At 43.4% G+C, this 13,382-nt stretch overlaps 1 protein-coding gene across 2 annotated transcripts in view; it reads left to right on the top strand.

Moving 5' to 3' along the window:
* Positions 1-13,382, top strand: part of kcnh4b (potassium voltage-gated channel, subfamily H (eag-related), member 4b) — a 59,407-nt gene that overhangs the window by 21,958 nt on the left and 24,067 nt on the right. For both annotated transcript variants that reach the window (XM_077205874.1, XM_077205873.1), the window contains exons 5-8: positions 8,982-9,222; positions 9,299-9,456; positions 9,735-9,942; positions 11,419-11,613. In XM_077205874.1, the coding sequence (XP_077061989.1) occupies positions 8,982-9,222; positions 9,299-9,456; positions 9,735-9,942; positions 11,419-11,613 (802 nt within the window). The remainder of the gene's footprint in view (positions 1-8,981; positions 9,223-9,298; positions 9,457-9,734; positions 9,943-11,418; positions 11,614-13,382) is intronic.

Raw genomic sequence — 13,382 nt, 5'->3', positions numbered from 1 at the left:
CAAACAAACTGCAACTTGACACAACGAACAAATGAATGTTATAGCATGAATAATAACAGTGCAATGCAGCCTTTTAAACTTGCCGGGGCAGTGACAAGCGCCTCTCACTGCTCTGCTCTGCTCCTCCGTTTCTGCTGCTTTCAGTTACGTGACGCTGGCTCTGAACGAAAACGCTTTGGCCTAGTACTTTTTGACCCTCTCTGCTATTATAGTTTTTCAAGATGGCGGAACGACATAGACCAACGCTACTTTTGCGTCATCGATGGGTAACTGCCCTTTTTGGGGGAAAACAAACGGATTCCTCTGAGAACAGAACTCGTTCTAGATCTGCAAAGTTTCTTGATAGCAAAAATGGCACAAACATACAAACTCTCTTTGCCGGCCGAGGACCGTGAGCGGTATTTAAAGAAGCTACTGGATACGGGGTTACAGAGGTTTCCCTTTGAAATGGTCGAAAACTGGATTAATGACCCCACGCAGTGGCCAAATACAAATCTACACACTCATATTTAGTCATTAACCCACTCACAGTATGACAAACTAGACGATGAGGCCATGTCACTTGGATCATATTTAACTTGATTTAAGCTATTGACATAGTTTTGTTGTCGACTAGCAATACTAGTTAGCTGCTAGCAGCTACGTGATTAGCTCTCACTAGGCACGCTAACGCTACCTTGGCTGTTAACTGATTTTACTGTTGAAATAGTGGCAGGCTAGGAATAAAGTGGACTTGGCTGTTTTCTGCTTGTGTCTAGAGTGCTAGGACTCTGAAAGTTGTAAAAAGGTTTACATTGTACGGCAAAATATGTAGCGTTGGTCTATATGATCCTAACAAATTAACGTTATATCTCTATTCTGCGTTCACTTGCAAAACTTTTGAATTGCCCGAGAAAGTTTATTCGGTCATAAAATTTCTATGAAAAATTTCCCCAGAGAAACTTAGGAGAATGAAATAAAGAGCTGGGAGGAGATATTTAGCCTATATCAACACAAAAGTTATACAAGTAAACGCAAAAACTATTATAACCTAATCTTTCCTGGCATCTCATCTTTTCCCATCACTTTAGGTTTGGTTAACATCTTTAATATATCATTTCACAAGCTATCTTGAATGAACAAAGGCATGGTCTGAGATAACAGTGTATTTACCGGTGTTGAATTCTCGGAAGATGAAGAAAATAATTTCTTCACCAAAATACAAACCGCCACAATGGAACATCCCTCATGGCCTCATCGTCTAGTTTGTCATACTGTGAGGGTGTTAATGACAACAACAAAAATAGGCAACATTTTGGTGATTCCAAGAGATAGTGGTAGATGTCTGAATAGTCCATATTTGGCCACTGCGTGGGGTCATTAATCCAGTTTTCGACCATTTCAATGGGACACCTCTGTAACCCCGTATCCGTTTGTTTTCCCCCAAAAAGGGGCGTTACCCTTCGATGACGCAAAAGTAGCGTTGGTCTATGGAAGCCTCCGTGGACATGTATATAAAGATAATAAATTCTTTGTTTACGAGGATAAGTCAGATAATTGGCAGAGGTATTTGTACACCACTGAGGACATATTTATGAATAAAAATATTGATTTTAGATAATAAAATACCTAAAAAACTACACAGTCCCTTTAAAGTAAATTCCTATGTACACTTTCAGTGGACTAGCCTACACAAAATTTCAGATACGCTGAATTAGAAACATATCTGTTTTATATCAATATTCTAATCAATATTTTTAAACAATGTAAGACTGTATGAAATCTATGTAAAAAAGTATATGTAATAGGCTAATCGATCAAAAGAGTTAACAGAACTACAAGACAAGTATACTTTGAATACTTAATTATACTTCTAAGTATATCTCGATCAAAAGATTGAGTACAAGTATAGGCCAAATAAGGCCTTGGACTTTTCTCTCAGTATAAGTCAAGTACACTTAAGTGTAATTTTAAGTATATTTCTGAGAAGTACATAAAGTATTTTTTTAGAAGTATATAAAACGTAGACTGAAAGTATACTTTCTTATTTTTAGTTTAAAAGAAGAATACTAATAGAACACTTTAATAAACTTCTTTTTCGTAAGGGATGTCACATGGCAACGGCGGAACAGGAGGGCATACTGGCAGGTCACACTTCCGATCACTCCTGGTAACAGATGGCCATGTTTTCAGCTCGGCTTCGCTCTCAGCAGAGCCACCTGGCTTCGTTCTATCACACTCAACTGACTGAGAGAAAAATAGGCAAACAAAAGCATCATGAGCAGGGCTCAACAATAAGGATTTTTGGCCCAGTAGTTCATGAATGTGCCTGCCAATATTTTCACTGGCCCCTTAAATAATAAATAATACAAATTCTCTTAGCAACATGCCAGTGTCAGAAATTTGTATGTGGTCTTCAATCAATTATAATTACCAAAAGAAGCTGTAAATTCTGCAAGATATTATTGTGCTCTTTTAGGGGATCCAGTTTCCTTGTCACACAATTCCCCTCTCCCTCCCCAGCCTTCCAGTCTAAGCGCAAAATAAAAAAATATATATATTCAGACCGCATTACTGATGTGATCAAAACCTCATATATCAGCCAGCTATGTTCAATAAAAACAGAGCAAACAAATGTTTATGATTTAAAGTATTTTTGATTACTTCAGCCGTCCACATTAAGTGGAAAAGCAACAACTGAGTAAATTTATTTAGCATTATGACCATCAGACCAGGGAACTCTGTTCAAATCAGTTTTTGTACAGTGCTTTGCAAAATACACATTGCTTCACAGCAGTAGTTTATAATACATTAATGCCTTATTGGCCATAACACTCTAGAGCTGGGCAATGAGAACGATCATCCCAGTTGAGGTTTGCTATAATAATTCATATACATTTATATTAAACCAGTTATTTTGTAAATGAATGTCTATATATTAAAAATGTTTTTTATATAAATACTCGATATAGGAAATAATGTATTTCAAACCTGTCTGGAAATTCGTTACTGGTATACTAGTAAACTTCTTTTCATCCCAGAACTATTCAAATTCTCAGAAAACACGTTTGCTTGCAAGGAGGTGCAGCTTTGATTTAAATAAGATTAAAGTTTGCTTAACACAGTTTTCAACCTCCTTGATAAATTTTAACTTGAAAAACTGAACATAATTATTGAGAAAATATTTTATGGATTTAGGGTCCTGGACTATATTTCACTATATTAAAAGAATAATGCCAGAATCCCAGTGCATAATATCTTTAGAGAGAGTAATTGTCACAGTTTGGGTTTTGTTTCTTGTTCCTGGTTCTTGTCTGTCATGTGATCCCCTGTTCTAGTCATGTGATCTTGCCTTGTGTTCCCCTGTCTGTTGTGTCATTGGTTGATTGTTTAAATGTTCACAGGTGTCCCTTGTCTCGTTGTTAGTCCAGTATGTATTTAAGCCCTGTGTCTTGTTCAGTCTTTGTGAGTTCTTAATGTTGTGTTGTTGTACCTTGATGTTGGTGGTTCTGTTCCTGAGTCTTGTGCCCTAGCCAGAGTCTTTATTATGTAGTTTGAGTTTATTAAATAAAGTGTGCTGCAATTGGATCCTGCTTCCTCCTTGCTTCCACCTCATCATAACAGAAGAACTCACCGCCAATGGATCCAGCAGTTGTTAGCAACCAGGCCTTAAGGAAATTCCTATCATCTCTGTCTCCAAGATGGCCAGCCCTTGGAGAGGTATGTGAGGGACTTTTTGGCGTGTTGTCATCTGGGAGCGCTAAATGACGCCCAGCTCGTGGACCTGTTTTGTAGCGGGCTGGATTGGCACATCGCTCAAGTGATGCCGGAGGATCATACTGGCTGGACCCTGAAAGGGTTTGTTGATCTGGCTCTTTCCTTGGGCGGTTCGGCACTTGCAGAGCCTGAGTTTCCCCGCGTCACGCCAGTCAGCGGGTCTGACACCGGATCGGTCTATGGGCGTTCAGGGCTGATGTCCAGCTTGGCAGATTCCCCGCTAAGGTCCGTACGGTCTGCAAGGATCACCGTCCTGCCTGAATCTCGTCCCGTCAAACCAGTTCCAGAGCCCGTCCAGCCAGAGCCCGTCCAGCCAGAGCCCGTCCAGCCAGAGCCCGTCCAGCCAGAGACCGTCCAGCCAGAGACCGTCCAGCCAGAGCCCGTCCAGCCAGAGCCCGTCCAGCCAGAGCCCGTCCAGCCAGAGACCGTCCAGCCAGAGACCGTCCAGCCAGAGACCGTCCAGCCAGAGACCGTCCAGCCAGAGACCGTCCAGCCAGAGACCGTCCAGCCAGAGACCGTCCAGCCAGAGACCGTCCAGCCAGAGACCGTCCAGCCAGAGACCGTCCAGCCAGAGACCGTCCAGCCAGAGACCGTCCAGCCAGAGACCGTCCAGCCAGAGACCGTCCAGCCAGAGACCGTCCAGCCAGAGACCGTCCAGCCAGAGACCGTCCAGCCAGAGACCGTCCAGCCAGAGACCGTCCAGCCAGAGACCGTCCAGCCAGAGCTTCACGTCAGCCACGTCCAGCCAGAGCTTCACGTCAGCCACGTCCAGCCAGAGCTTCACGTCAGCCACGTCCAGCCAGAGCTTCACGTCAGCCACGTCCAGCCAGAGCTTCACGTCAGCCACGTCCAGCCAGAGCTTCACGTCAGCCGCGTCCAGCCAGAGCTTCACGTCAGCCGCGTCCAGCCAGAGCTTCACGTCAGCCGCGTCCAGCCAGAGCTTCACGTCAGCCACGTCCAGCCAGAGCTTCACGTCAGCCACGTCCAGCCAGAGCTTCACGTCAGCCACGTCCAGCCAGAGCCGAGGCCCTCTTCGCCGCTGGTCCCGTCCAGTCCAGAGACTGTTCAAGTCGCGTCTGCCGATCCAGAGACTGTTCAAGTCGCGTCTGCCGATCCGGAGACTGTTCAAGTCGCGTCTGCCGATCCGGAGACTGTTCGGGTCGCGTCTGCCGATCCAGGGACTGTTCGAGTCGCGTCTGCCGATCCAGGGACTGTTCGGGTCGCCACTGCCGATCCGGGGACTGTTCGGGTCGCGTCTGCCGATCCAGAGACGGTTCATGTCACTTCCTCCAAGCCAGTGTCTACGGACAAAATGGCCGCCTCCGAGCCAGTGTCTACGGACAAGATGGCCGAACCAGAGACTGTTCACATCACTTCTGCTGATCCAGAGACTGTTCACATCACTACCTCCGAGCCAGTGTCTACGGACAAGATGGCCGCTTCTGAACCAGTGTCTACGGACAAGATGGCCGTCTCCGAGCCAGAGTCTGTTCCTGTTCCCGAGCCAGTGTGTGTGTTGTCTGTTCCTGAACCCGAGCCAGTGTGTGTGTTGTCTGTTTCTGAGCCCGAGCCAGTGTGTGTGTTGTCTGTTCCTGAGCCCGAGCCAGTGTGTGTGTTGTCTGTTCCTGAGCCCGAGCCAGTGTGTGTGTTGTCTATTCCCGAGCCAGTGTGTGTGTTGTCTGTTCCCGAGCCAGTGTGTGTGTTGCCTGTTCCCGAGCCAGTGTGTGTGTTGCCTGTTCCCGAGCCAGTGTGTGTGTTGCCTGTTCCCGAGCCAGTGAGTGTGTTGTCTGTTCCCGAACCAGTGAGTGTGTTGTCTGTTCCCGAGCCAGTGTGTGTGTTGTCTGTTCCCGAACCAGTGAGTGTGTTGTCTGTTCCCGAGCCAGTGTGTGTGTTGTCTGTTCCCGAGCCAGTGTGTGTGTTGTTTGTTCCCGAGCCAGTGTGTGTGTTGTCTGTTCCCGAGCCAGTGTGTGTGTTGCCTGTTCCCGAGCCAGTGAGTGTGTTGTCTGTTCCCGAGCCAGTGAGTGTGTTGTCTGTTCCCGAACCAGTGAGTGTGTTGTCTGTTCCCGAGCCAGTGAGTGTGTTGTCTGTTCCCGAGCCAGTGAGTGTGTTGTCTGTTCCCGAACCAGTGAGTGTTGTCTGTTCCCGAGCCAGTGAGTGTGTTGTCTGTTCCCGAGCCAGTGAGTGTGTTGTCTGTTCCCGAGCCAGTGAGTGTGTTGTCTGTTCCCGAGCCAGTGAGTGTGTTGTCTGTTCCCGAGCCAGTGAGTGTGTTGTCTGTTCCCGAGCCAGTGAGTGTGTTGTCTGTTCCCGAGCCAGTGAGTGTGTTGTCTGTTCCCGAGCCAGTGAGTGTGTTGTCTGTTCCCGAACCAGTGAGTGTGTTGTCTGTTCCCGAGCCAGTGAGTGTGTTGTCTGTTCCCGAGCCAGTGAGTGTGTTGTCTGTTCCCGAGCCAGTGAGTGTGTTGTCTGTTCCCGAGCCAGTGAGTGTGTTGTCTGTTCCCGAGCCAGTGAGTGTGTTGTCTGATACCGAGCCAGTGAGTGTTGTCTGTTCCTGAGCCAGAGTCAGTGTGTGTGTTGTCTGCTGTTCCTGAGCCGGTGTCTGCTGTTCCTGAGCCGGTGTCTGCGCCGCCCTGGCCGCCCGAAGGACTGTCTTCTCCGCCCTGGCCGCCCGATGGACTGTCTTCTCCGCCGTGGCCGCCCGATGGACTGTCTTCTCCGCCGTGGCCGCCCGAGGGGTCTTCGCCGCCGTGGCCGCCCGAGGGGTCTTCACCGCCGTGGCCGCCCGAGGGGTCTTCACCGCCCTGGCCACCGCCTGCGCATCCTGCTCTGCCCTGGTCGCTCAAGAGCCAGGTCCACCCAGGCTCTGTGGCTCAGGCTCGCCATTCCTGTGTCCTGGTTCCTGGTCCCAGTGCGAGCCTGGCCCTCCGTCCCTCCCCCAAGACCGCCTCCACTCACCACCCTCCTGAACTTGTGTTTTTTTTGTTTTGATGGGCGTCGGGAGCCGCCCATAGAGGGGGGGCTATGTCACAGTTTGGGTTTTGTTTCTTGTTCCTGGTTCTTGTCTGTCATGTGATCCCCTGTTCTAGTCATGTGATCTTGCCTTGTGTTCCCCTGTCTGTTGTGTCATTGGTTGATTGTTTAAATGTTCACAGGTGTCCCTTGTCTCGTTGTTAGTCCAGTATGTATTTAAGCCCCGTGTCTTGTTCAGTCTTTGTGAGTTCTTAATGTTGTGTTGTTGTACCTTGATGTTGGTTGTTCTGTTCCTGAGTCTTGTGCCCTAGCCAGAGTCTTTATTATGTAGTTTGAGTTTATTAAATAAAGTGTGCTGCAATTGGATCCTGCTTCCTCCTTGCTTCCACCTCATCATAACAGTAATAAAGGCATGAGGTACTGATGTGTGTTCATCTGCATCATTGGTCTGTACTTAAATCTTAATGAAGAGTGCGGCAGAGATGAGAGCATGCTGGATTAGAAACTACTTGATTTGCTGCCTCAAACTAATCCTAACCAAAGACCATTAGTTTGACCCTTCTCCTGACCTATGTGATGTAAAAGTTAAATTAAAGAAACACCAAGATTTGTCATGTGTCATGTGATGTCCTTGCAAATAAAGATTAAATGTAGTGGTAACACTCTCTATGAAGCCTGTATTTATAATGTATTTTAGGGGAATTCTCAATGCCTTATAATACATGCATAATGCCTTATAAACAACCTTATGATGTTGTATCATCTGATAAATAATCTTAACAACAGTTACAATACATTATTACCTATTTGTAGTTATAACTGTAGTTATAAGTATAATCCATTATAAAACCAGATGAAGCCTGCATTTATAATGCATCAAAATTATATTATTAATGCATTATAATGTACGCATAATGCCTAATAAACAACTTTGGGTTGTATCATCGCATGAATAATCATAACAACATTTATGATACCTACCTAATTATTAGATTTGGTAAAGCCTTGTAATTTTACAGTTTTTATAATTAAAACATGATTTGCATTGTGGATGTATTTTTCTTCTGTACTTTTCCACATAACTTTGATTTTACCTTAAGGGAAATGTCTTATAACCCCTTCATGATATCTTATGGCTGTTTACTTAACTATTGTCACTTTACTTTACTGCAGACAAAAGACCACTTATAAATATTATGACCACATTATGCTATACTTTTAGCAGTAGAAGACCACTCATGAGATGTAGTATGATACTGTGCTGATCTTAAGTAAACAATGTCAAGATATGAGACTTGGGAAAGTGTAAGATATGAAACTATGGGATATATAATCCATTATAACTTAAGTGGTAAAAAAAAATATGTGCATTGGTTATAAATCTAATAGTTATAACCACAAATGCAGGCTTCATCTGATGTTATAATCCATTGTACTCTTAAAAGCAATTACCTCAAATAAGTATTATAATATATTTCTGTGAGGACCACTATCGTCAAATACGATTGACAAATAGCATACAGTTAGGAATGGCGGTATGGTTCTGTTCTAGGCAAGAACTCCCTGTGCATCCATGCAGCCTAGCATGGATAATAGCAGGGGGAGCAGCAATAACCCCCCTTAGGGTAAACAGAACAGAACCAACATGAATGTATTGCAGATATCATTAATTCAAGATTTTAAGTTAGAACATAATTCTGATTTTAAGAGGAATTAGAATGCCAAATACTGACTGACGAGAGGAGGAGAGTAATTAGGTCCTGAGAAACGCAATACCTGCTGATAATACTGAAAGAGCTTATATGTGTATACAGTGATAGGCATCATATTCCTATAGGTAGATGTGTATCAGCTGAGAGTCAGCTGATGCGAGCTTGACTAACGTGACCTGCCAGAACTGACGCTACACTTAATTGTAACCGTTGTTATTATTATTTATCAGATGGTACAACATGTTATAAGGTTGTTTGTAAGGTATTATGCATGTATTATAATGCATTAAGAATACCCTTAATAATGAATTATAAATACAGAGTCAAAGTTACTTACTGTTGAGAATTTTCTAAGGCAGTATGGCAGTACGTAATTTTTGTGACATTTATAAAGGATATTTAAAGATGAATTTCTGAATAATAATCAAGTGACATCATAAGAAGCATGAGAAGGAACCTCGGGAAAACTCTTTATTTGCTCATTTAACCTCACAGCTGCTTTAAGACGTTGAGATATGAGCTCATCTGTGGCTTTCTTTCCCTCCTCAGGAAATATTTGAAAAACCGTCCCTGCCTGAGTACAAAGTAGCAGCAGTCCAGAAGTCTCGATTCATCCTGCTGCATTACAGTGTGTCCAAGGCATTGTGGGATTGGATGATTCTGCTGGCTACATTCTATGTTGCTGTGACCGTACCATACAATGTGTGTTTCACTCCGTACAGCGATCCGGAGACTGCAGGCAGGAGCACCATAGTTAGTGACATTGCAGTGGAAATGCTTTTTATTCTGGGTGAGTTTACTAAGAAAGCAAGAATTTGAACTATAGAACATTTGAGTGATGTCAAATTTCCTGCCTATTCTTTCAGACATCATTATTAACTTCCGCACCACCTACGTGAGTCAATCAGGGCAGGTGGTGTACGAGCCACGCTCCATCTGTCTACATTATGCTACCACGTGGTTCTTTGTGGATCTGGTGGCCGCGCTGCCCTTTGACCTGCTCTATGCATTTAACGTTACTGTTGTAAGTTCCAATGTGTGATTGTAGAAACTATTGTAGAATTATATGGCTTTTTTAAAATAGTGGAAATGATAGGTTACGATGATCCAATTGAAATCTCTAGAGGTCCTTTACAAAAATGTGTGGTGGTACCAAGATATACTTATATATACCATGGTAGAGAATGATTGCCATGTTCAATTATCATTCCATTTTTTATAATTACAGCAAAATATGTGATTACAAGTTATCAATATTTATATAGGCTACTGACACTCCACACATGTGTGTGCTTTTTCAAGACATCTCTAGTGCATCTGCTGAAAACTGTGCGATTGTTGCGTCTGTTAAGACTGCTGCAGAAGTTGGACAGGTATTCGCAGTACAGCGCCATGGTGCTAACACTGCTCATGTCGATGTTCGCTCTGCTGGCTCACTGGATGGCCTGCATCTGGTATATCATCGGGCGCAAAGAGATGGAGACCAATTCCAATGGAGTCTGGGACATTGGTGAGATATTCACACTCTGATCACTCAAAAAAATCTTAGACATGACAGAGCTGATTGGTGTTCTGCTTAAGTTATATGGGATGTTTGAATAGAAAAACTACTTAATCAGAACAAGTCTCATAAAGCCATCTGAACATGACAGACTGATAAAAACAGTCCATTTCTGTGCCCCTGATTCCCAGAATTTGCATAATGCCACTCAATCAGATTGGCACTGGTTATTGCAAACAGTGTGGAGAGAGGAGGTTTACAGCTGTTTGTAGACATTGCTCTTACAGGCCCAACATTTACTGTATAGAGTGTTAATGATTATAAATTTTGCCCGAGAAAGAAAGTAAAATAAGTCAGTCGCAGTTTCATTAGTTCTATTTATTGTATTTTTTTATAGTTTATATAAGACTGGCAGGGACACATCTTTTATATGAATGGCCACCTCTCTCTTTCCTATTTCCATCATCTTTTGGACTATAGCAGAAAATATGCTCTGTGATCAACAAAAGTTTATAAAATCTTACCAGGGATGCAGTTTTTTCCAGAACGAGGCCGATACCGGGACTTTCATTTTTGGTACTCACCGATACCGATACCTGTATTTTTTACTGCATCTGCATTTTTAAATATATTAGGTAGAGAAGCCTAAAGAATATGAACCATATTCGTTGATAAAATTTGTTTAACAAATATATTTCCTTCAGTTATTTTCATTTTTAATTATGCCTGTTAAAATGTATTGTACAAGCCTCTGTTACTTTCACTGTTCATTCTATTGCTCTATTATTATTTTCTTTCATTTAGTAGCACAGCACATATTTAGAGCTGCTTCCACAGGGCTCAATGCTAAGGATTGTTTTTCTACTGGCCTGGTTGGGTCAGTGGTTCAAATGTTTAGATACCAATGAAATATCACAATTCTACAACTCTGTATGAAGCTAGGGAAGAGTGCCCTAGAGATGTGACTGCCATCACGCCATTGGGGACTTTATGCACATGAGATGTCTTCTGGCTGAAACACTGTGTCCCACAACAAGTAGTTCAGTTCACAGTACATTCTGCCCCACACAAGGCCCATCTCTGCATGTGCCCTGCTGAATCTGAGTTACTTATAACATGCATTTGGGTACGCAATTTTTCCCATTCATATTGTTCCAACAATTTTGTGAATAGAGCACTTTTAGCACATTTGTAATGAGAAGCAGGTAGCCTTCTTTTACTGTTGTACTGTTGTACTGTTGCTATTTGTGGTCACTGAAAAGGGTCTTGTTTGATTCTTATAAAGAGCTTAGTCCTTTGAATAGTGAACACCCTTAAAAAAGCAACTAGTTCTACTGGCAGGGCAGAGCTTGTTCTCTTTGTTTCACACTCTGGAAATGTTCAAATCACAATATACTGTTTAACAAAACAATTGCCATATGAATTTTTGGCCAAATTGTGCTGCACTGACATGCAGTTTAACATTTGTTTCTTTCTTTACGTCAGGTTGGCTGCATGAGTTGGGCAGACGTTTAGACAAGCCCTATCTGAACAGTACAGTTGGTGGTCCTTCAGTTCGCAGTGCCTACATCGCCTCCCTGTATTTCACCTTGAGCAGTCTGACCAGTGTGGGCTTTGGCAATGTGTGTGCCAACACTGATGCTGAGAAGATCTTTTCTATTTGTACTATGCTCATTGGGGGTAAGCAGTAACTGAATTCCTCCACAGAATTCTAGACAATTTTGTTCGTGAAAGTAGCTCTTTGGAATACCTCAATCCCCATGCTGCTTCATTTTTACAGTTTTTGACAATTGCTTACACACAATTTGTAAAACTCTGGTAAACCCCCCCCCCCCAAAAAAAGCATACAGTAGCAAGCAAAACGTCACACATATAGCAAAAGGAAACATGGCAACACTTTCAATAATGGTATTTCATTAATAGGTAACTATGCAGTAGGTAATTAATTGGTTGTTACTGATTAGTTAATCTTGTTTCCATATTACAGACCGTTATCCTGAAGTGTAACAGAAAACACTTCATTCAACATTATGTTACAGTTTTTCACAAAACACTACAGTGAATATCCAAACAGTAGGTTTATGCCGTTCTATTTGAACTGTAATTCTCAAGGAGTTTTAAAGACCTTTTACACTAATAGTATGGATGAATTGCATTCATGTCAGAGACTGAGGGTCTTTGGAGATCAATTTATGACACACTGAAATGTAATAAATTTCATAGGAAAAATGACTGCGAGGAAAGCCATGCAATCCTCTTTAAGTCTTAGACCACCAAGGAAACAAATACTGTACTTACTTGAGACCCATGAATGCATCACTCAACTAATATACATGATCTAAAATGCAAGTCATAGGAAAGCGCCACATGCTGTCATGTAAAATTGCGAAAATGTCTTCTCATAGGATAAGAACAAACAGTCTCACTGTCACAGTTCTGTCACCCTTGTCTGGGTTTTCCCTTGGTTTAGTGACAGAGCTGTGACACTCCCGGTTTGTCATGTGTTTGTGTTGGTCTGGTCTGTTGTGAGCACATGGCTGTAATGTTATTTCCTTGTGCCATGTGCTCTCCTGTCGATTGTCAAACCCCGCCCACCTTGTTATCTCGTTATTGTTTAATGTCCCTCACCTGCCTGCCTCGTTACCTTCATTTGTTTGTTCTCTATTTAGTCTCCCTGTGTTTGCAGTCCTGTGCTGGTTCATTGTCAATGTTCCCTCGTGTTCTTCTTGATGCCTGCCTGAGTTCTCTCCTGTTTTCCCCCCACGGGGTTGTTTTGTTTGTACGTTTTTTTTGTTTATTTGATAAATTCCTTTCATGCACATGAATCCTCGCTTTAACAAGTTCAAGATGGCGCCGAGTATGGCTGCTGCGTTGCGAGCTCCGTCACAACATGGTAGTTTTTTGTTTGTTCTGTTTACAGTTCTTTTGTTTTTTGTCTTGGATGTTGTCTGTCTTATTCAGTATGACATACAAACACTTTTGGACATTGGTTCCGCAATCGAACACCGAAAACCGGACTTTCATTTCTTCAGTGATGCCCCGCTGTTTACAAACACGGCAGCGGAGCCCTTTGTCTGGGCAGCTTGGCCGCGGAAACGCAGCCGGAGAAGGGGAAGAAGAGCCGGCGTTCTCGTCAGAGTAAGACGGCGTGCAAATCGACCCCCGCTTCCCAGTATTCTGCTAGCAAACGTTCAGTCTCTAGACAACAAGCTCTGTGAGTTGAGAGCGCGGATCTCTTTCCAACGGGAGACGAGGGACTGCTGCATTATCTGCCTTACAGAAACTTGGATGTCTGCTGAGATTCCAGACTCGGCCATCGAAACCGCGGGGTTCTCAGTGCACCGAGCGGATAGAGTTAAAGACCTCTCAGGTAAAAGCAGAGGTGGAGGTGTATGTTTTATGATCAACAAATCCTGGTGTGATCAGAGGCACGTACATTCTATCAAGTC

This window comes from Siphateles boraxobius, unplaced genomic scaffold (assembly GCF_051911475.1).
Source record: "Siphateles boraxobius isolate OS27281-9 unplaced genomic scaffold, OSU_SipBor_1 55, whole genome shotgun sequence".
NCBI classification, from domain to species: domain Eukaryota; kingdom Metazoa; phylum Chordata; class Actinopteri; order Cypriniformes; family Leuciscidae; genus Siphateles; species Siphateles boraxobius.
Note: the sequence above shows the minus strand (reverse complement) of the source record. Positions and strands in the feature narration are given on the sequence as shown.